General features: G+C 32.9%; 2 protein-coding genes across 11 annotated transcripts; both read left to right on the top strand.

The window, feature by feature from the left end:
• The first annotated feature begins 226 nt into the window (after positions 1 to 226).
• On the top strand, positions 227 to 3,856 carry LOC126726019 (uncharacterized). The gene is made up of 3 exons (XM_050431112.1): positions 227 to 396; positions 2,755 to 2,904; positions 3,485 to 3,856. Exons 1-3 carry the CDS (start codon positions 379 to 381, stop codon positions 3,731 to 3,733), a joined length of 417 nt encoding a protein of 138 aa, XP_050287069.1. The 5' UTR covers positions 227 to 378; the 3' UTR covers positions 3,734 to 3,856.
• A 5,497-nt stretch (positions 3,857 to 9,353) lies between these two features.
• On the top strand, positions 9,354 to 13,783 carry LOC126726018 (protein NUCLEAR FUSION DEFECTIVE 6, mitochondrial). Of its 10 annotated transcripts, XR_007655669.1 has the most exons (5): positions 9,354 to 9,617; positions 9,719 to 9,840; positions 11,608 to 11,714; positions 12,240 to 12,311; positions 13,531 to 13,783. XR_007655669.1 is itself a non-coding variant. In XM_050431108.1 (4 exons), the coding sequence occupies exons 1-3, from the start codon at positions 9,460 to 9,462 to the stop codon at positions 12,257 to 12,259; spliced, it is 300 nt and encodes a 99-aa protein (XP_050287065.1). In that variant the 5' UTR covers positions 9,354 to 9,459; the 3' UTR covers positions 12,260 to 12,306; positions 13,531 to 13,783. The 10 variants fall into 10 exon arrangements, 6 of the variants coding, with proteins under 6 accessions (XP_050287065.1, XP_050287063.1, XP_050287068.1 ...); XR_007655667.1 differs by lacking the exon at positions 11,608 to 11,714; XR_007655668.1 differs by lacking the exon at positions 12,240 to 12,311.
• The last annotated feature ends 8,281 nt before the right edge of the window (positions 13,784 to 22,064 follow it).

The raw sequence follows: 22,064 nt of genomic DNA, 5'->3' as shown, positions 1-22,064 counted from the left end.
ATCACGCCGGAATGAAAAAGACCTTCATCCAAAATGATCATAAGTCATTCATTGAGAGTTGTTGATGTGGTGCAGATTTCGGAATGAGTTGTGAAATATGGCGGTAAACCAACGGTTAAACTGTTGTTTTTATGTTTGAACAGTTGTAATTGTCAATTTCTAACAAAAAAACAAGGTTGTCTATGAATGAGTTGTGATATTTAAGGCTGAACACCCAAGTGGGACCCAAGCTCTTAAAAATTTGTCATAGTTAAGGAAGCTTATGAAATGGAAGACTCCTAATTCTTCACTGGTCTTTCTGAAACATTTTTCTTGCTCTTGCGGATCCTCTGTGATCATCAATACCACCCAGTTTCTTTTGTTGGCCATTGAGACTCCATGGTCACAGAGACAGAGGTAATGTTCATTACTGGAATTCTTTGATGTCAAGAACAAATACATTTGTGGTTTTCTTGAATTTCTTCTTGTGTTTTTACATTTGTTTTGGGTAATGAAAGATCAGTTTCTTCAAGGTTTGTAAAATTTTCTCTTCTGGGTATTACTATAAATATTTGGTTTTCAATGGTTGGATTGGATTGGAAGCTGAATCTTTGGGCCACTGGTTTTTCTTTGTTGCTTTCACTCTTTTAAAGTTTTGACTGTTAGATTGTATTCCAAGTGAGTGGCTATCTAGCTCTGTAGTCTTTTTATCTGGCAGGGTTGCTACTTTCTAGTAATTTCTCTTTTGGTTGCTGATAGGTTTTTTATTTATTTAATATCTTCTTTATGGAAAGGGCAATTGATCTATGCTTGTAATAATATTTTTGTTAGGATGTGCTTATGATATTAGATTCATAGTGTTTTGAAAATTTTGTCTGCTTAATAAATGTTTGGTGGAATCAAATGGTGAAATCCAAGAAGTTATAATAAATGAAATACATGTAGAAGAATGCCTCAATTTGTTGATGTTTATGTTTCATCAGATTTGAACGAGCAAGCTTAAAAAAAAAAAAAAAAAAAAAAAAAGAGGAACTTTTAATGATTGGAGAGCTCCTAGTGGAAATTGTAGTGGCAGACTTTATGCTAGGGTGCCTGCAACCCATATCTAGACGCAGCATATACGTATTGCTTTTGTAGAATCTATGTGTATTGTAGAGGTAGTATTGCTTTTGTACCTCTACTGGCTCTACATATTAAAAGAAGTGGAAAAAATTATAGAACTGATTTGTGGTAAGTATTGTAGAGGTACTTATTAAAAGTAGTGACCACAAAAAAGCAATTTGTCGGCAGTTTAACCTCTACAACTTTCTCTCTTTTCTATTTTCCTAAAATTTGATCTTTCTCATTGGTTGGTTTTCTACTTTTTGTACTTTTGCCACAACTTTGATATGACAGACTAGAAGTGGTTGTTTATCACTTTCATATATAGATTCACAACTTTTTATCTAACACTCACAATCAGTCATATCATCGTTGTGTCAGAAGTTGTGATAGTAAGTTGTGTCGTCCACAAATTTCCTCTTTTTGTAATATATAATGTCTTCTCTATGTTGCTAATGATTCTTTCCACATAATGCTACCGTGTTATTTTATCATAATGCTTGCCTTCTTCCTGGTTTTTATTGCAACTTCACCAAGGCAATTTCATCTTTGCTTCATTTAGGTTAACATCAAAATAAAAATGAGAAAATTGTAAAGAGTGGTCAGAAGCATAGAGGAGAAAGAGATAGAAAAAGACAATGGTTACATGGTTGGGAATTATGGCCTACATCCACGGTGTAAAGCCCTAACGACTACATTTTCATTATATGATGAAATACATAATAAAGAGAACCCTAGTATGGTATATATAGATGTTACAAGGCCTATGGTTAGGTGTAGATGAGCTTTATTCAAACTTAGGCTAATAGGTGATACCACAATATATCCTTAACAATTTACAAGAACTAGTATTGCATTCATGGTATTCTCAGGTTGTTAGAAGTTAATGTATGCATTAGCTAAATTGCATTCGCAAAAGGAGTAGAACTCTGTGTCTTGGGACTTCTCTTCAAATTCCAGGACATAATGTAAGTAGCAGTGTGAGAGTATGATTTCAGCACCAACCACTTCCTAGCATCCATCTTGCAATATGCATGTCCTCATTCAAGATGCAGGCTTTGTTGTAACTTTTTCAGTCTTTTGAACGGAAAAATGGGGGGAGTAGGGATTGTCTCTCTTTTGTGGGGCTTATACATGCAGGAAATTTTGATTGGTGAACAAAAACGAACTAAGCTCTGGCGACAAAGGCTTGGCCATGAACATGTTTCTTTCTCTGGCCTGTGATTGAAGGACTTGTTAGCATTTTAAACATAATTGATTTGTGAATCAAATTGCTTTGATTTTTAATCACAAACGGAAGAAAAAGAATTTCTTTCATGTTAACCCAGTATCAAAGATCAAGATTCCTATTTGACTACTCAAGTATTTCACGAATTATTTTCCATTTTCATTATCCAGTTGCCAGGAGAGCTGTGGGGCACTGATCTCCTTACTATGACATCATTGGCATGTATTTTAGACTTGAAATTTTTCTGTAACTAAATAAATAAAGCAGACCAAATCATAGAATGGAAGGCTTCATTTTATATTAATCTAACTCTAGAGATTAATGATTCCAGTTTCTTTTTTCATTATCTGAACTGCTGATGTTTGTATTTACCAAAATTATGTCGACAATTGTTCTGTACTTCATGAATTCTGTGAAACAATGTATTAACTGATCACTCTTCTCAGGAACCGAGAGGATGGCCACTCGGGCTTGGGATTATGAACGTAAGACTTAGAGTAAGGGAGAGCTTACCGGCTGCTGCAGTACAGCCCTACTCTGTGCACATGCCATCAACCAGTTTCTCCTCATTCTCATCCTCTAACCTTGATACTGAGGTGACTCAAACTGACCTTATCCTTTTCATCTTCCTTTCACGTCATTTTTTCTTACATATGCTAGTGCACGGATGCTTGTTTTTGTAGCCAAATACTTGCTTGATACACATTGCTATCTAATTTGAATTCCTTTTGTCATAATTTCAGCTGTATATGGGTATATAGGAACTTGAAGAACATATACTTCCTGATAGCCATTTTTACATATAATTTTGTCTGAATTCTGTTCCAAACTTAATTAAGTTTTCTGTTGAAATTTATAAATGAATCTTCAGCCACCTGTTCACTAGAAGCTATTGAAAAGACAATTGTAGCATTTGACGAAAAAGAATTCTGTTTGATTCACTCATGAGGGGAATCTTACCTCTTCTATGGGAATGTCATTGCTAGAGCTGGGATTTGTTGCTTCCATATTAGTTCACATCTCATTAGAAATGCAAGTTAGGACTGCAAAAGCAATTAAACGTTTCTAATAAGAATATTTCCTCTTTTATATCTCACAAGAAGTAGTCATTATTTACACACAAGCTTCTCCCACCCTCTTACTAATAATGTATTGATCCACTGCGAGATGAACCAGTCCACAGCATCTTTCTTTCAAGACCGTAGCATGTCACTGGGCCGGCTAATTGGGATTAAACCAGGTGAAAGAGGAGGTTTCTACGTCCCAAACTCAATCCATCTTGAAGAGCAACAAAGGATATCTACAGGGGATGCACACTCTGATGCCTCAGGGAATGGAGTGGATATGTCACGGGCAATTTGCATACCACTAGTACTTGGCGCTCTAATAAAGATGAACCGAAGTAAGAGCAAGTCAAGAAAGTAGTGCTTGATGGCAAGGCCACTTGTTTGTTTCTGATATGCAAGAGGAATTATTTGTATTCAGAAGTGAATTACTCATTGTTACTTCATAAATTTTATCCTAATAGAATTCTGATTTTTTTTTTTTTTTTGTTTGGAAAATTGAGTTCTGAATTGAGAGCATTGTTTTCATTTTGATTAGCAATGTTATCAAAAACCCGCTGATCCGTTGCCAAATTGCTTGATCAAGGGATCATGACTCCATTTGGTAAGGCAATGTGAAAATCTTGCCTATAATTTTGTAAGTTCACTAACAATAAGTGATAAATATGATCAAAGAAACATTTTCACAATATATGTGTGCTTAGTAATCTGACCGCACTTAACGTTTAGACTTTAGATTATTAACAGAGATAGGTCACAGATGACACAACCAATATTAAACAAAACCAAGCATTTTATTTTAGAGATAATTATAATATGCTGCTAACTTTACAGCTTGAACCATTTTCCACCCTAGACTCCCAAATACTTTGTGCATAAGGAGGTGCCGCTTCAGTCGTAGTATAATAAATTATTGAAGACATTTCACTGTATCAGTATTTGGACGTATTAGAAATTATCTTCTGACAGTCACTATACAGTACTGTTCATCTGTCACTGTGCAGTTGCTGTTCACATAGAATTTGGAATTATTAACAGTTACTGTGTGCCAAGAGAATAATAAGGACGGATGCTAAGAAAGAAATGTGCTGCAAGAACAGAATAACAGTACAATATATAAAAACTGATAATAAAAATCTATTTTGAAAAGATAAAATACTTACTTGAATAATACTTTAAAAACTGATACTCAAATTCTTCAAAATAATCCAAGGATGATTCCTCTTATACAAGGATAATTTTTTTTAAAACAAGAAAGGATTTTTTTTGGGACTGATAGAGGATTGGAGAGGGCTTTTTTCCTATGCCTAAGGCTTCTATTAGCTTGCTATGAGCTTGCCTATTCTGACTTATACAAATGCTATAAATATAGGAATACAAAAGGGAAAAAACCAAAAGATGAACAGTAATTTCATAATAATACAGTGAATAGTAAAAGTTAACAGTTCTGCGCAGTAGTGAATAGTGTCACACAATAACTATTAGTGATAAGGGTAGTTTTGAGAAAGATATTAGTCTTGTCCACATAAGATAAAACTGTCGGACTCAAAGAGCCTGTTAGCTTTACTATGCAAAAGACAACAACTCCGCCCTCAAGCCGACAACTTTCTGTTGGAAGACCAGATCGCCTTGACGTGATGGGAAACTGACGGAAGGAAGCTGACGAGAGTGAAGGGGCTCTCGACGGTTCCAGCGTGGCTTTTTTCTTGGGCTCCACGAATAAGTATATAAGGAAGTATCTTATACCCCACGGTTAACCCAAATCGAGAGATTCCTTATAAGGAAAGGTTCCTGCAAAATACGTGCATTAATAAGGATCTTCCCCACAAGGAAAGATCCTCTCAGCCAAGAAACGAATGTCAACTCTACACTACTATAAAAACCCTAAAGCCCTCACAAACCAAGGTACGCATAATTTCCCCCAGCTCTGGCACTCTGGAGTTATGAAAGTTCTCTAACTTAACTTTCGGAGGGTCTGTAGCCAGTACCACACAAATACTCTCCTAAGGTCTTCTTGTTCTGTGTTGTGCAAGTGTTGTCTCGAGCACGTGAGGACCATGTGACTTACTTTCTGCATGAATAATAATTACACAGTGACGGATGAACAGTGCTACATAATGACTATTAGAAGATTATTTCTAATACGTCCAAATACTGATACAATGATAAGTCTTCAATAATTTTTGATACTAGGACTAGAAAGTAAAAATTTCAATAATACTCTACTGTGGTATATAGATATACCCTAATAGAGTAAAACTTACATAGTTGTATTGACCTACACAACACAAATTGTTTTTTATCTTTTACAAGGAAATTTATTTTTTATTATAAGAAAGTTGTGTCCTAGCCTTTGACCAAACTATTCGATAAGATACTTCGAAAACTCCATGGACAGATCATGGGCCACTTTACATAGAAGCTAGGGTATTCACAGGAACACCTTGACTTGCCTAAAAAATATTATACTCTAAAAAAATTATATATAATAATTATACCTTGTGAAAGACCGCACCTTCGGCCTAAACCTTCAAAAATGAGGTTTTAACATAACCCACACAAATAGGGTGGAGTCAAGTTGGTGCCTCTCAAGAGACAATAGAAATTCTACTGTTGTTATCATCCTTCATAGGGTAAGGGTTTTACAATGGAGTCAATACTTATTTTAATAGAAAAAACAAAAAACTAAAATAATTGAAAAAAGTACATCATTGTTATTGATAATTTGAAATTAAATGTACATCTATTTGATAATAACTAAAAATTACATCACTTTGATCCTAGATGCAATCTAAAACAAAATATAACACTTTCATTCCTAGTTACAATCTAGAAAGAGAAGATTATAAGGATAAGTATTAATCATTCTTTTAAGTTCGGAGGCTAAGTTATAGGATTAGGAATGTGTTGGGCACCCAACCTACATGGTGAAACCAGTTTTCTAGACTTTGGTTGCCAATGATTATATCATATCATCTAAGAGTTTATATCATCCAAGAACATGTGATTGCAAAGATATTGAAACAAATAAGAGCATGATGAAACCATATTCTAGGCATGCTTAGATTGAAATTGAGAGAGATGATGAATATGTGTGTGATGTGTGACAAACCCTAATTTAAGAGTATGAACATGTTATATGAAATTGAAAAACAGTAATCCAAGAGCATGTGGACATGTTATTGAAAACCCCTAATTCATGGAAAGGCTATAAATATCCTAGATCTAACATGCTAACAAGCAAGAACATGTGAAAAACTATTCCTTATAGTGATAATGAAAAAGAAAGGCTTAGAAACGTTACTTGCATGTACTAGCACTCCAAGCAAGAAAACTCTTCTAGAGGGGGTTTGTGAGTAGGAAGTTGGTAGCCTGAAACTAGGAGGTCCAAACTATCTCTTCTAGTGAATTGAGACCAAGAGGTCCAAGACACCAAAGGCACATTCCTACTACTAACTCTAGAGATTAGGGATAGAGGGAGAGAGAAATCTCAATTTTCTAGGAAGCTCTTAGAATTTCTTGAGTTTCGAGATACTCGATGTGTTTTTGAATTGTTGGTGTATTTATAATAGAAGTGGGGGAGTTAGAGATGAGTCTCTAGGCAATGTGGGATTCCTAGAAAAGTAGGTTTTGAAGAAAAAACATAGGAAACGAGGTTAAAGTAATTGGGGAGCAAGTTGAACTAAAAGGGGAAGAAAATTTGGGGAATCTGATCCAAGTGTCGATTGGCACTTGGTCCCAAATCATCTAGATCTTTTCGTTTTTTGTTTCGTTTGTTTTTGTTTTCAATTGAGATATGGTTCTTTTGAATTTTGACTTCCTTTTATGATTTTCTTGAATCTTAAGGTCAGAAAATTAATTAATTGAACTTTGGGTTAAATACTTTGGCGTTGGATTAAATTAGATGCATGCAACCTTATCATAGAATCTATTCTCAACCAATAGGATCATGACACATCATTTAATTTAAATTGGACTAAAAATAGACCAATTAAAATTAAGAGATCATAATCACCTATGGTCGTGATTTAATTCATATAAGTGCACTTTATCGTTAAAATGTGTTTTCTTAATTTCTTTTAATCTGGTTGTCCGATTAATACTCATGAACTGTTGTTTTGATAGTTATGACCTTAAGATTTATTTTATGAAATTATTTGGAGATTAAACGACCAAAATTATAGTCTTTCCCTAAAGACATGAGATGGTGATGATATGCAATGCAATGCAATGTAAGTGAGGTTAAATTGGAGTTAAAAAATGGGGTGTCTACATACCAATTTTGTCTAGCTAAAAACAAATATTTGACACTCTGACTTAAGATCCCATGAATTTGGGTTCAACACTAATAAGTAATTAGTGTAATGCTAGGGACACAACAAAATGTAACATTCCTAAATTAGCATGCCAACTTACACAAGGGCCCACCACAATCTTTAATTTAATATCAATTTAATTAAAAAAAATTGGAGTATTAATTTAGGGATCTTGTAAAATTTTTATGTCTCTAGTATTAATCACAAGAATAATCTTGGCCCACCAAATATAATCCTTAAACAAAAAAATAAAAATAAAAAACCAAATAACAACAACAAAAATTGGTCCAAATAACAACAAACATATCCCAAACAACAAAAATATTAGGCCAAATAACAACAAATGAACAAAATATTCAACAAAAGGTCATTCAAAAATAAAAACCTCTAATCATTCGGATTCATAACTCATTTAATCCATTACATAAAAAATAATTCATAATTTTATTTTTCCTTATAAAAATGGTACCAAGAGAGATAATGTGGTCATGAGTTCTCCTCAGTAGTGCTAGTAGCTCTGCTCTTCTCGACAGCTTGGCAAGCAATCGCAACATGTATTTTACATTTCTCTCTCTCTCTCTCTCTCTCTCTCTCTCTCTCTCTCTCTCTCTCTCTCTCCATTTTTTTCTTATCTATTATTATTTTAGATTCTCCCTCACTTTATTACTCTCATATTCAACATCTCTTTTTATTAAATTTTTTATAATTTAAGTTTTTTAATGACTACCCTAGAAAAAATTCTTGGAGCCACCATTGGGATTGATAGTATGGTGGATGGAAATTAAGATATATGAGTTTATGACATATGCTTCAAGTCCATTAAACCTATCACCCAAGTGTATACAAAGGGACATAAGGAAAATTTATTTTATTATAATTATGTGTTTGAATTCAAATGAGAACCTAGTATACTACACACATAGATAGAAGTTTACTTTTATAGTGCAGTGGACACAATCCCAACTCATAACAGTATATCAAATACTAAAATACAAAAACTACCCCTAAGATTTGGACTAATGACAGATATTACCCAAACTTTTCAAAAATATCTAATTTGCCCCTAAGCACAAACCGCACTTATGAAGGTTTGAAAGCTTATTTTTTGCTTTTATTTACATTTTTGGAAACCTCAAATTTTCCCACATTTTCTTAACTCTTAAAAAATTTTCAAGATACAAGTATACTTTATCATACTTTCAACAAAAAAGCTAAATTAGTTATTCCTAAACAGACACTAATCCTTATTTTGCTCCATACTCAATATTTGATTCATCCATCTACCGTACACTAAAACACTCCCTTTGCACAATCATAGTGGGACTAGATTGTGGCAATTTAAAGGCCCGTTTGGTACATGTGTTTAAACACATGTTTTCAATTTTTAAACAATATTACACGTATTTTAACACACTTTTTCATCCTTAGAAAATACAAATAATGTTACTAGAATAATGTTACCAAGCAGGCCCTAACTTACCTACAAATTTTTGAAAAAGATGAGCACAAACAATGTTATATGCATTTTGTGCTTACGTGTCAAATTGGATTAGTTTTGAAAAGTCTGATTAGCAAGTAGTTTTGGTTTTGGTATTTTACTATTTTACCCTATATCAAAATTCCAATATGGCTCACCATTCTCGTACGAGCGTATACACACAAAAGACCTTGCTGAAACCTAAAACCCCGAGAAGAAATGCAAAACCCTTGAAACAAAAACGCAGCCACAAACCAAAACCAAAACCAAAACCAAAACCCCAGAGGCAGAGCCATGTCATTCGCCGCCGCCAGAGCCGCCAAGTCCGTCCTTCGATCCACAGCGGCTCGAACCACAGTGGCATCGAGGCTCGCTGCAGGTCCCGGAGCCAGACCCGCAAGCTCACCATTTCGCATCCCCAAACAAAACTCCCTCTCCAACCGCATTTTCAGGTAACACTTCAAAACAAAAACAAAAACAAAAACATTCTCAGTGAAATGAATGAATCATTATGATATTCGAACTAATGATGTTTTCATTTGTTGGGAAAAAGGTCGCCAGTGGAGCTGAGTTGCTGTGTGGAATCGATGCTTCCCTATCACACAGCCACTGCTTCTGCATTGCTTAATTCAATGCTCTCTGTCTCTCGCCGCAGCTATGGTTGGACTCCTGAAGGTAATTTCTCTTTTCATTTGATCTCCAGTAATTTATATTCATTTCTTTTTCAATTACATTATAGTATTGTTGTGTGGTTTTGGAATTATTTGTTTGAATGAGCTGTTTGTTTGAATGTTTGTTTTGGTGGTGGGTAGGTGTGGTATTGCTTCTTTTACTCATTTTGTGTTGAATTATAAGCTGATTCTTTATCTGGGTCTTTGTTATTTTTTGTGATGTTGGAGTTCTTAGTTGTAAATTACCAATTTCAAAGTTTTTGTATAAGTTGTGACTTGTGACCCTGATAAGTTACATAATTAATGAGGGTAATTAAACTCGCACTCGCAATATGTATTGGCTTTGAGCTTGAATTCAGCTCTAATCCTTGAACTGACTTTTTCAGTTTCTGCGTATTCCGAGTTTTCATATGTAGCTTCTCCTTTTGCTTCTCTTTAACCCCTCAATTATTATACGAATCTTTTCAATATCTTGATTTGTAGATTCTTGAGGGAAGAAAGGAGGAGAAAGAAGACAGAGAGAATTTACTGTTTAATAAAGTTTGTTGTCGTGGTGCAGACAGCTGAGCTTCAGAGGCTGCCGTCATACTCCTAAGTTGTAAAAGCGACACCCTAAAATAGAAAAGACCTGGTTTTAGCTTCGTGGACTGTTTCAGGATTGTAAATTAGTGTTTTATTAGGTTTGCAGTACTTTATGGTTTGTGGATTCAACTGAAGCTTAATTTGGCAAAAATAATGCTCATTAAAAGGGTCTTAGTCCTTTGTGGTTGCTTTTCAGTATGAAATGTTTATCTGTAGTCACTCATGTGAAATCAAGGATCTTTTATAGTCTTTACATTTGTACTTTTCACCTAATTTATTATGTTAATGTCTCATAAATTTGGAAAAAGATAATTTCAGAAAATCTATTCCTGAAAATATATTGTTTTAGTAAAATTCTTTTTAACATTTATGGGGTGATCAATTGAAGAGGAACCTTATGTTCAATATGTGAAGTATCTGCTACTCCATTATCAATTGAATGAGTGTTGGGGTCCTTAGTGATTACTACTAAGATTTGAAAGCCATATGTTTGTTGCGGGTATCAAGCTGCAAGTAACCAGTTGAATTTATTGATAACATACATTCTTTGATAAATTTAAAACAGGAAGGTCTATATTATGTATAGATAATATTATGAATGTTTGAGCACAAGTGGATCTGTAAGCAACCAAACTTCATAGCCTACATAATATATATGATTATTCAGGGTATGATATGGTCTTGGTAAAGATAAGTAGCAAAGCAGTAAATGGTGGTAGGATATATATATCCAAGTTTATCTTTTATGGATTGGGAAAGAAGGGGACTCTTCTTGTAGGTTGTTTGGTCATGGCTATTACTGCCAATGTTCTGGTGAATTGCCAGAATACAAAATACAATACATCTGGGTTTTTTTTTTTTTTTTTTTTTTTTTTTTTTTTTTTTTTTCTGCAATGACAAATCCTATTTATGATGTGGGGAACTTTTATTATAACAGAAATGTGAATCCATTGGCAACAATTGGGATAGCCGTATACATCTTGTATTTGTCCTTTGTTAGGGAGTGGGGTTGTCATGGGAGTGGTTTGCATTTCAAATACTTTGGATGGAGATTTTGGGTATGAAATTAAGTAATTTTTCTGCCTTATTAGTTTCCCAATTATTGGGTTTTTTCTTTTTGATTTAGGTAATCCCATCTCTCTCTCTCTCTCTCTCAATGAAAGAATGCCTACTCTCTTTCCTTTTGTAGGGCAAGAGAAGACTAGATGAAGATCAAGCATCAAATATGGATTGACTTGGATTTGTTTTTGTTGTCTACTTTGAAAGTATTGGTGAATGTTCTCTTCAGTAGATTTGGTGAGAAGACCGTCTTTTGAAAAGTCATGTAGAAAGATGAGAGACTGAACACTATATATCATACTTTTTATTGATTTAAGAGAAGTAATAAAATTCTGTAGAATCCAACTTGATCTCCTAAAGCACTTAGTTCATTTCTCTCTTGAAAAAAGGAATTTTTTGTTGCTTCTGCATTTAAATAACATTTTGACCGTTAGGTGTTTATCTTTCATTCCCTTAAAGTCCTTCATGGATGGGGAAGGATCAAAATGCCGAAAGCGTATGTATTATCTTGCAAAAATGATTGTTACACACAAAATTTGGTAGTCCATTTTAGTTTTGATTGCTTATCTCAATGTGATTCTTGTAATTTTCATTGCTTATTTGATGAGTCAAAAATTTGATTTTTTGGCTGATTTGAACAATAGAAACAATGAATGGAAATAGGAAGGTCTTTCCCATATTTAATCTAGTCTGAATGATTTATTTCATTGATAATATTGTCAAAATAGTTGAGGATCATACTGATTTGTTGTATTCACTCAGATTGCAATGATGATGTATGATGAATGTCAGAGGGTTCGAGCGGAGTTTTATGTACATGCACTCTAAGGCAAGGTGGTGAAATAAAGCTTTTTTAGTAGGATTTCTAGATGCTTCTTGCCTGTTTACAAAGCCAGCCAAAGTGGTGAAGGAAAATTTTAATTGTACCAAGTAGGAATTAACTGAAGTTATAGATGGGTATTTATTGAATGGTGTTTCAACATTTAAATATAAAGAAGTTAAATCTGTAGTTGGGTATGATGAATTGATGATGATGATAACAATTTTCCCTCATCAAGTAATTTCTTCATCCGTATAATTGCACATCAAACTGAAAGCACTATTCTTTTGGTTTCAGTTTCAGATTTGTAGTTGATTTTTTCATATACTTCAGGGTCTGAAGAATACTTCTCTGCTAATGATAATAATCAGGTAGCTTTGCTAGAAAGATAAGTGAACGCATTGGATTTACCTTAGCTAACCAATAAACCAATTAAAATTTTGATAAAAAACTTGAAGATCCAAAATAGTGTAACATGTAGAATTCAGCAACAGACACTGTTATAGACTGCCTGTATATGCAAATTTGATATTGGCAGTTAAGTGTCGTGATATGGCAAGTATAGTAGACAAAGAGGAGTGTATCTTAAGGTAGTGAGAAAAACCTTGTGAATGCTAACATTAATATTTTAGACAACTTTATGAGTTCAAATCAATATATTAGAATGTCTTATCTTCCATTTAAGCTTAGTTATTTTTGCAGTGTGAAATGTACTTTGTACAAACTATCCTTTTCTGTTGTTGTTGCCATAAATTGGTCACTTCTAGTAGCAAATTTCTTAGATAAATATTATAGTAGAATGTGATATCTAATGAAATTTGGAATGGGGATGTGATATTTGTTTCCATCTTTTCCTTATCTCTAATCCACTATTCTGGACCAAGATGGTTAATTTTGCACTTCAAGCTGCTGCCACCTTCAGTTTCTAAGTTCCTACATCATTTCTTCTTGACTTTAGCTGCTTCTTTGTTAGGACTGTGACAGTTGCTAATTGGCTTTCATCTTAGGGCTTGCCACTTTGCCTCTATTTCTATTTAGTTTGTCTTAGAAGTTTGTCTCTGGATATTAAGAATGCCAAAGTATGAAAATTAGTATACTATTCTTATATTGTTAATCATCTTTTTTTTTTTTTTTTCTTTTCATTTTTCTAATTTTGGTTGCAACTTTTTGGGTAAGATACATTCAAACATTTGTTCTACCCTTAATTAGTATTTTCTTGTTCTTGTGTTGTAGATGGATGATTGTTGTTGGGGTGCAGTACATTGATCATAATTTCCATGGATTTCAATGGACTTTGTAAGACTTGCTTGAGGCATTATTCTCCTAGACCGGATTTGAAAATCAAAGCATTAAAAGTTGTTCTACATGCACTCAGAAGTAGGTATCATAATGAGATTAGATTGTTTTCTATTTTCCAAATACTAAAGTACAGTGTTAGATGAACTCTTTTATGTGAGTTATGGGTGATCCTCATCTTCCTTGGAAATGTTTGTGTTGCTTCACATGCTTTAGAGAATAGGTAGCAGTGATTCAGGATTGCTAGTTGCATATGATGATCTTATATAGATGAGGTGGCATGTAGGGCTGAGTTTCATTGGATGCGGAATATGGTCACAAATCAAACCCAAAACCGTTAAAACTTGGCAGTTTGGTTAGCTAGTGCTGTATGGCAGGTTTGCATGGATTTACTTTAGGCAGCCTACAATGCTTTAGTACTGGGATGATTCAAATCTAAAGATTTTTGAGGCTGCTTTGTGTCATATGCTAGTCCTCTCCCCTTTTACAAGTGGTGGAGAGGATTTTAATCCAAGTTTTTCCATTCAAAAAATGGGATCATGACATTGAGTCACAAGGTTATTGGCGTCTATGTGATTGTTGAAATAAAGGCATCTAGCGTGCAATCCCAAGCCCTTGGAAATAATTTGTCATATTGAACAATGCCATCTTTTGGGGTTTCAAATTAAGGTAAATTGTGTACTTGTGGCTTGTTTTGTGTATGACAACTTTGGTATTGTGTTAACCATTGTGTGGTCCTTTGGTGTGGCAGATTGTAGGGTAAATCATTTAAATTCTTTTGGTCATCATTCTGAACCCACTAGTGTCATTGGTTTGGAAAAATTTGGAAACTAAAACAAATTGGACAAATGCATAAACTCTGGTCAAAATCAAAGTACAATTTTCCGTTAAGTGGGATGAGAATATCCAGAACTTCAGCATTATGATAAAGTAAGAACGGCTATTTTTAAAAGAACCAAAAATACTCAAGCATTGTCAAGAATATAAACAAACGCATAATTTGGATCTGACTGGATCTTGGATTACTTGTAAATTTAAATTCCGGGAGCAGTGTTGAAGGTTAGAGTGGAGTACAGACTGAGGGCGAACTTAAGACATAATTTATGGTTGTTCAATAGTCCTGGTGGCTTTAATCAGGAGCCTGTTTTATGCTTAACAATATGGCCTGCTTTGGGAGCTAAACAGCTGAGAACTTATGGTTCAGTGCTAGTGCTGACTGCTGAGGCTAATTCATTTTTGGTTGCCCATCGCAATGCCATGGGATGTAACAATATTTGGTCAGTCTGAACCATGTTGTGGCAAAAGAACGCTCAGGGGAATAGCAATTAACAACAATGCCCTTGATTATTTCTTCCAAGTATTTTGCATGTGTGTTAGTACTTAGTATGATATGTGCTTGCATGTCTTTAGGGTGGCTAGAAAGTAATATATGGACATAGGATACTTTAGTTGGTGAATGTTGTCTTTGATATTACCTTGTGTGAGAAAAAACATCAGAAACGCCAGATTGGATTTTATCATTTTAAAGGAAGAAAGAGTTGGTTTTATTGACTCTTCTTTGCATTCATTTGAAATTTTCAACTTGGTGATAGTTTATGAATGAGTGTGCATTAGTAAGAAAGCAATCCAATAAGTATTGAGAAAAAAGAAGCAAGAATGTCTAGTTTGTAGCAAAGTGTATAATGCTTTGAGTATTAATAAAATATCTTTTATTGAGAACTCCTTCGCATATTCTATTTAAGTGTGATGAGATTTATTACAAAATATTTGATAAGACACTTTCTTTCGTAGGGTTAAATTTATTATTTCAATAAGACTTAGGTACAGTACCTTAGGTGTTGTTTTTTAGGTTCCCCTCTTAGAATTCAGCCATGTGGTTACTTAACTAAAAAATACACTTTCATCCCATAAGAAAAAATCCACATGGCAAAATCTTAAGAAAGAAACCTAAAAAACAATATTTAAATATTGTACCTAATGGCCTGTTTGGATGTTTAAAAACGGAGGGAGAGTAGAGTAGAGGGAGGGAGAGTAATCTAATTATCTTGTTTGGAAGTTTTTAAGGAATGAGGGGGAGGGGTTTGGAGGGGTTTCAACCCCCTCTAACCCCTCATTTTTAATTCCCCAAAATTGGAGAGATTTGGAGGGAGAGTAAAGTAGATAAATTAATCACAAACCAATGTTGCAAGTCCCCCCCTTTTTTTTTTGATGTGGCAAGTTCTTTTTCAAATAGGGGTAAATTTGTCTATTTAAATTATTTTTTCTCCTCTCCATCCTAATTTTTAAAACATCCAAACAAGAGGAAGGGCTAATTACTTCCCTCTACTCTTCTCTCCACTACTCTCCTTCCCTCTACTCCCCTTCCCTCTCCTCTCTCTCTCTAAACTTCCAAACAAGCCATAAGTCTTGCCCTTCCAACAAATTCTTCCACAGCAAAAAAATCTCAGGAGCATATGGAACCACCCTCTCTCACAGGAGTGAATCCTACAAGCATGAAACACACCCCTATATGAAAGAGTGGTTACATATACCCATTACACCATATATCCTCTCTAATATTACACATCATAAGCTTTCAGCTTCTTTAGAAACTCACGTGCCAGGTTATATAATAATAATGACATACCATCAGAAGGCTTTATAGGGTGGGACTCTGTCCATTGTGCTAGATCCATCAATTTTGTTGCCCACATTTTGCCCAGCTTTAACAAGGCTAGAATAAGCCGTTCTGCTTAGAGCTCAAGTTGGAGAAGTAATGAAGCTCTCTATTCTACTGTTCAATGAATTGAAATGTTTTTAATCATACATCTTTTACTCTTATTGCCCTCAAGAGACGGACTGTGTGCTGAACTAGAAATGATAACAGAATGCATAGGTAATTAGAAGTTCCAATTGTTAGAATAATGTGACTCAACATAATATTTTATGATGTCTCTATTATCAATAAATAATTAATCAAAATTTCTTTTGAAATTATGCAATATTTTTATGATATAAAATATTAGTATATTGAAATAGGTCTACTTGATTTACTAAAATTATGAATGCATTTATTATAGTACTTGACTTGACCATATCCATCATAATGTAGCCTACTCTTATAGGCACATTGTTAGACCATGATAGAAAGGTGGTGCAACTTAAAAAATTGCTCAAACAATGAAAGACAATAAGGTTAGTCCTTCAATGGTTAGTGCAGAATAATCTTGAGTCTTTCCGTAATGAGATTCATGCATGTTGAGCGTTGGTCTTAATAAATCCATCGTGTCATTGCTAGTAACTTGACAATAATAATGTGTATGCATACCTACAATCTACCAATTTTATTTAAAAAATTTACTATTTATTTATATATATATATATATATATACATATATATTTTAAACAAATGTAGATGGCAGAATTGTAAACTTGACCTCCTAATTAGAGGTGTTGTCAAATTATAGTAGGGATGGCAATTTAAACCCGCACCCGCCCCGTTTATATTTTAACAATCAAAATTTTTTTTTTAAATGTTTTTTAAGACATGCATATGTGCTTTTAGCCTTCTAACTTTAAATTTATGATGTTTTTGTATATTGTATTATTGAATTTATACTTTTTTTTTTTAAATATTTACATTGTTTATATTTTCTAATTGTTGTATTGCAATGTTTGAATTGTTTTTGTATTTCATATTAGTTGAATTGTTGTATTGTTATGCTTTGAGAATGTATTGGAAATTTAGAGCTTTAAAAAAAAAAAAAAGTTTAATGAGTTTTAATTTTAATGCATTCAAAATAAACTTATAATAAATTATATATAAAAATTTTGAGTGTGGCGGGATGGGTACTAGCGGGCATCCGTAGGTTTTCGCTAGAACGGGATGGAGAAAGAAACCTGCCTCGAAGATGAAATGGGGTGTGGGTTGGGGGAATAGGAAACCTGCTCCTTTGTCATTCCTAAATTATAGTGATTTTGGATATGAATGATAGATGAATCCATATATTAGTATGGAGTTACAAAAGTAATGACATATTGCTGAACTTTTTCATTAATGAATTTGATTGACTTATTAATGAAGTTGTTCATTAAGAATGTAAATATCTGTTACATGAATTTTTATTACGATAGGGAGGATTTTATGGTTGGTCATGTTTTATTTTTTAATATTATAAATATTGTCAAGGCCACACTTGCAAGGGTTGTGAGAAGAGAAAAGAAAGCTCTTTGTTAATCATAACCAGTTGGGAGAGCATCTTGATTTCTTGTGAGGTTCCTAAATAATATAACCTAGTAAGAAATTTCTCAGATCTTATTGTTGATTTTTGTTAAATATGCATATAATATAATTGTTAATTGATATATGCATTATATTTGTTTCTCTTCAGTTACTTTTCAGTAAAATTTCAACACCAATAAGTGGATATATATATATATATATATATATATATATATATATATATATATATATATATATATATTGTATATCATCTTACTTATTTCTTCAGTTAGGGAGAAAGCATATTACAGAACTAGTTGATTTGGAAAACTAAAATTCATCATTAGTCCAGAAAAATAACTCATGATAAAGACAATAATAGTCCGTTTGGATTGAGGGGGAGAGAGGAAGAGTAGAGTAGAATTGATCCAAAATTAGCCTATTTTCAACCAATACTACTCTACTCTCTTCTATTCCCCCCTCAATCCAAAAGAGCCCTAAAGAATTTTACTAGACGTGCACGAAATATCATTTTTCCCCCTCCCCTTTTTACTCTTATACCCAATGCTCATTTAACCAAAGTATGTTCAAGATATATATTCCCAAATATATAGATAAGCAAACCTCTTTAATAGAAGTTCTTTTTTACTTTCTCAAAAAAAGTTCTTTATTAAAAAAAAAGAAAAAAAATTCTAAAATCAATATAAGTGAACCGTTCACGTCAAAAGGATGGAAGCCATCACAATTGTACGATTCCTTTCTTTTCTTGAACAATGGCAAATGGTTCGTTTGTTATCAATTTGGTATCAGACCAAAATTATCCATGTGATCGTTTGTTTGCTTGTGGCAAAAATATCTCGCTTGTTATCAATTTCGTTTATTCAAACAATTTGGTTTTTGCTTCTACAACAAGAACATTCTTCATTGCTATCAAAACCTCATCACTAGATTCACCACCATCGAAATCCCATTCGGTCACCATCAAGGCTTTTCAACTTTATACCAAACATTACTTTTTTTTTGATAAATACCAAACATTACTTTTCAGTACATTTTCATAAATTACTTAATTACCTTTCTAAGTGTAATCAAATAATCTAACGACCTAAGAACTCAAATGATTGATAGGAATTGGTATTTCTTATTGAGAACTTAAATAATGGATATGAATTGGTATTTCTTACGATAACCAAAATTTTCATTTCTTGTTTTTCTTTTTTTAATGTTAAGAAAAGTTAGATTAAGAGATTACATCTTTCAATGGTAATTATACTTTTACTCAATTTTGGTTTGTAAGTAAAATAATCTATGACAATAAGCTTATTTAAACCTAACCTTCAAAAAGTTATATTTGAGTTTAGACAAACCAAATATTGTTTCAGGGAATCAGGATAAGTATATAGACTCCTTTGTGGAAAAATGCTGATTTAATCATAAAGAACACAAACAAATACTATAAATAAGAACAATAATAGAACATGTACTCAATACAACGAATAGAAATCTGTAAAATATATAGAATTGCTCAAAAACCCTATATGCAAAGAATGAATAATGCAAATTTTGATCAATACTTGTGTTTGACATATTCTCCTTGAAATTAATTTCACCCCCTCACAATCGGTACTTCGAGACTCTTAAACTTCTATCTCACATGATACAATGATTACAACAAACAGACAGAAGCAAAAACAATCTAATTTTACAGTGAATAAAACTTTGTTTCTTTCTATCGCTTTGACTATGAATGTGAAATGCAAAACTTAAAGAGAAAAAAAAAAAAAAAAAAAGGTATGGAATAAGCGAGGGACTCATTATTTATAATCGTGCCACATGAACAAACGTATTGTTTTAGGGAAAAAAATATTGTGCAGTTAGCTAGTAATTGTAATACACATAAATAAAATAATAAATTATTATTAATATTGGACAGCCCACATAGAATTCCCCCCCCCCCCCCCCCCCCAATAACTATTTAAAATTTTAAAATGTCTAATTTTTTCCTATGCAAGATTCATGACTTTTACCATTTTAAACCATGTTTAAGTGAACGCTAAATAATCTTGGATAAGTGATCACATAATATTAATTTTTCCATGAAAGAGAACACATTCCAATTCAAACTCACCTCAAAGGAAATGAGGGTCCCACTTTTATTTTCGCTCAAACATAGCCACCTAAGAACTTTCTAAAAATTTATTTCATAAAAATAAATAAATAAATAATGTGTCAATGATGATTTTTGTGTGTATGAAAAATGGTTGTTTATTTTAATTTATTTATTTTGATAATATTGGGATGAGGAAAGCAATGAAAATTCGTTGTAAATTATTGTTATTTTTATTGTTATTGTTATTGTCAACAATGAAAACAATGAGAATGAAAAAGAATAATAATTAAAAACTATTTTTTGCTATCATTGTCGGTCACATATCATCATAATAACTAACTAGAAATATACCATTGTTTTTCATAAACACAAAAATCCTCTCTTGACACATTATTTTCCACAAAGGATTCTATGCCCTTATTATTGTTGTTGTTGTTGTTATTATTATTATTATTATTATGTACCTTTCACATTATTATATATATATAAACTATTTTTTTTTTTAGAGAGTTGTGTCTTAGAAATTAAATGAGGTAATTGAAAACTTCTTTGATGTAAACTCACATAAAATAAAAGAGAGAGCTGTTAGCACAATGGTTCTCATTCCTATTTTTCAAATTATTATAGAAAAAAATTTAAAGAGTTGTGTTTTAGAGATTACATGCATGGTAAAAGTAAACTTCTTGAATTTAGACTCACATAAAACAAATGAGAGAGCTATATATATAGTGTTATTATTCCTGTCAGTGCTTCAAATATAGTGATAACAATGCCACTAGTTTACATGTAGAGATTCTACCTGCAATTTATAACATGGTAAAAGAAATATATAAAATTTTTATGATTCCCATAATCTGTTGGATGACTTGGGTCAATTGAACGACGCTACCAACAAATAAATCATTTGTCGCCTTTTTACTTTTCATTGCACCTTTAAGTATCTTCAAAAAAAGAAAAAAGGAAAAAGAAAAGTCCGCCCAACACCTCATCACCTTTTCTTCTTGCAAAAATGCCTTTAGCAACTCATTTCTATGACACATTATTTTCCAAACAAAATTTAAGAAAATTTATATTTGAGTCAGCACAACTAGAGTATTACTTTAGCATAAGGGCATAAAATTCTGTGTGGAAAATAATGTGTTAAAGTGGTCTTTCTTATATGTTGAAAAATAATTGTATAGTTCAAGTTAGATATTATGATGATGATGTTGGGATCGCGATGACAACAAAATATAGTTGTTATTGTTATTGTTATGGTTCTGATTATTATCATTGTCGTGACGGTTGTTGTTGTTCTGATGTGGAAAATAGTAGTCATTTTTGTTGTTATAAGAACGTAACTTTCTAATTATGGTAGAAAAGAAAACTAAATTTTTTATTGAAAAGTATTGTATCTTATTTCTTTGTAATTTATGAATAATTATTTATGGCAGGCGACCATAGAAGCTCTTATTAGCATACAAAAAATTATGGGTAAATTACATATTTGGTTTTTAACCTTTATGTCATTTGTCAATTTGGTCCCTAACCTTTCAAACGTGTCAATTTAATTCCTAACATTTTGGAATTGTGTATAAAAAGTCCCTACGGTTAAGTGATAAATGAAAAATAATAACTTGGCTAATGGTTAAAATAAAATAATATTTTTATGCCATATGTATTGCCATGTCAGCATAAACTTACACAAAAAAAGTTAGGTTAATTTTCAAGATTGAAATTATCTTTTTCTTTCATTTCATTTTGCTTTGCTTTCTTGGGAACCAAACAGGGGTTAGAAACCTAGAATTGAAAGCTCAACTTCCTTCTTCTTTTGCCATTATTTTCCTAGCAACCAAAAATGAAAAACAACTTTGAAGTTCAAGACGTGTCTAACACAACCCACCTTGTTTATATTTGAATATGGAGGAGGAAGGGAAGAGGAATGAGCCTCGGGAGCAAGAAAATGAAAGATTAGAATGGCGAGTTGTTGAATGCATTGGAGGCTGTGGTGGAGGAGGAGAGTAGGAATGTCCAACAGGAGGTTTCAGGTTTAGATTGTGGGTCTGCCATGACATGTGCCTTGCTGTCACTGACAAAGAAGACAAAGGATTTGAATTGGGATGATAGCATTGGTTATTTCATCAAGAACGCAATTTGGCAATGGTAAAAAAAAATATAGAG

This window comes from Quercus robur, chromosome 5 (genome assembly GCF_932294415.1).
Source record: "Quercus robur chromosome 5, dhQueRobu3.1, whole genome shotgun sequence".
NCBI lineage: Eukaryota > Viridiplantae > Streptophyta > Magnoliopsida > Fagales > Fagaceae > Quercus > Quercus robur.
This window is presented reverse-complemented; position numbering and strand designations above follow the sequence as displayed.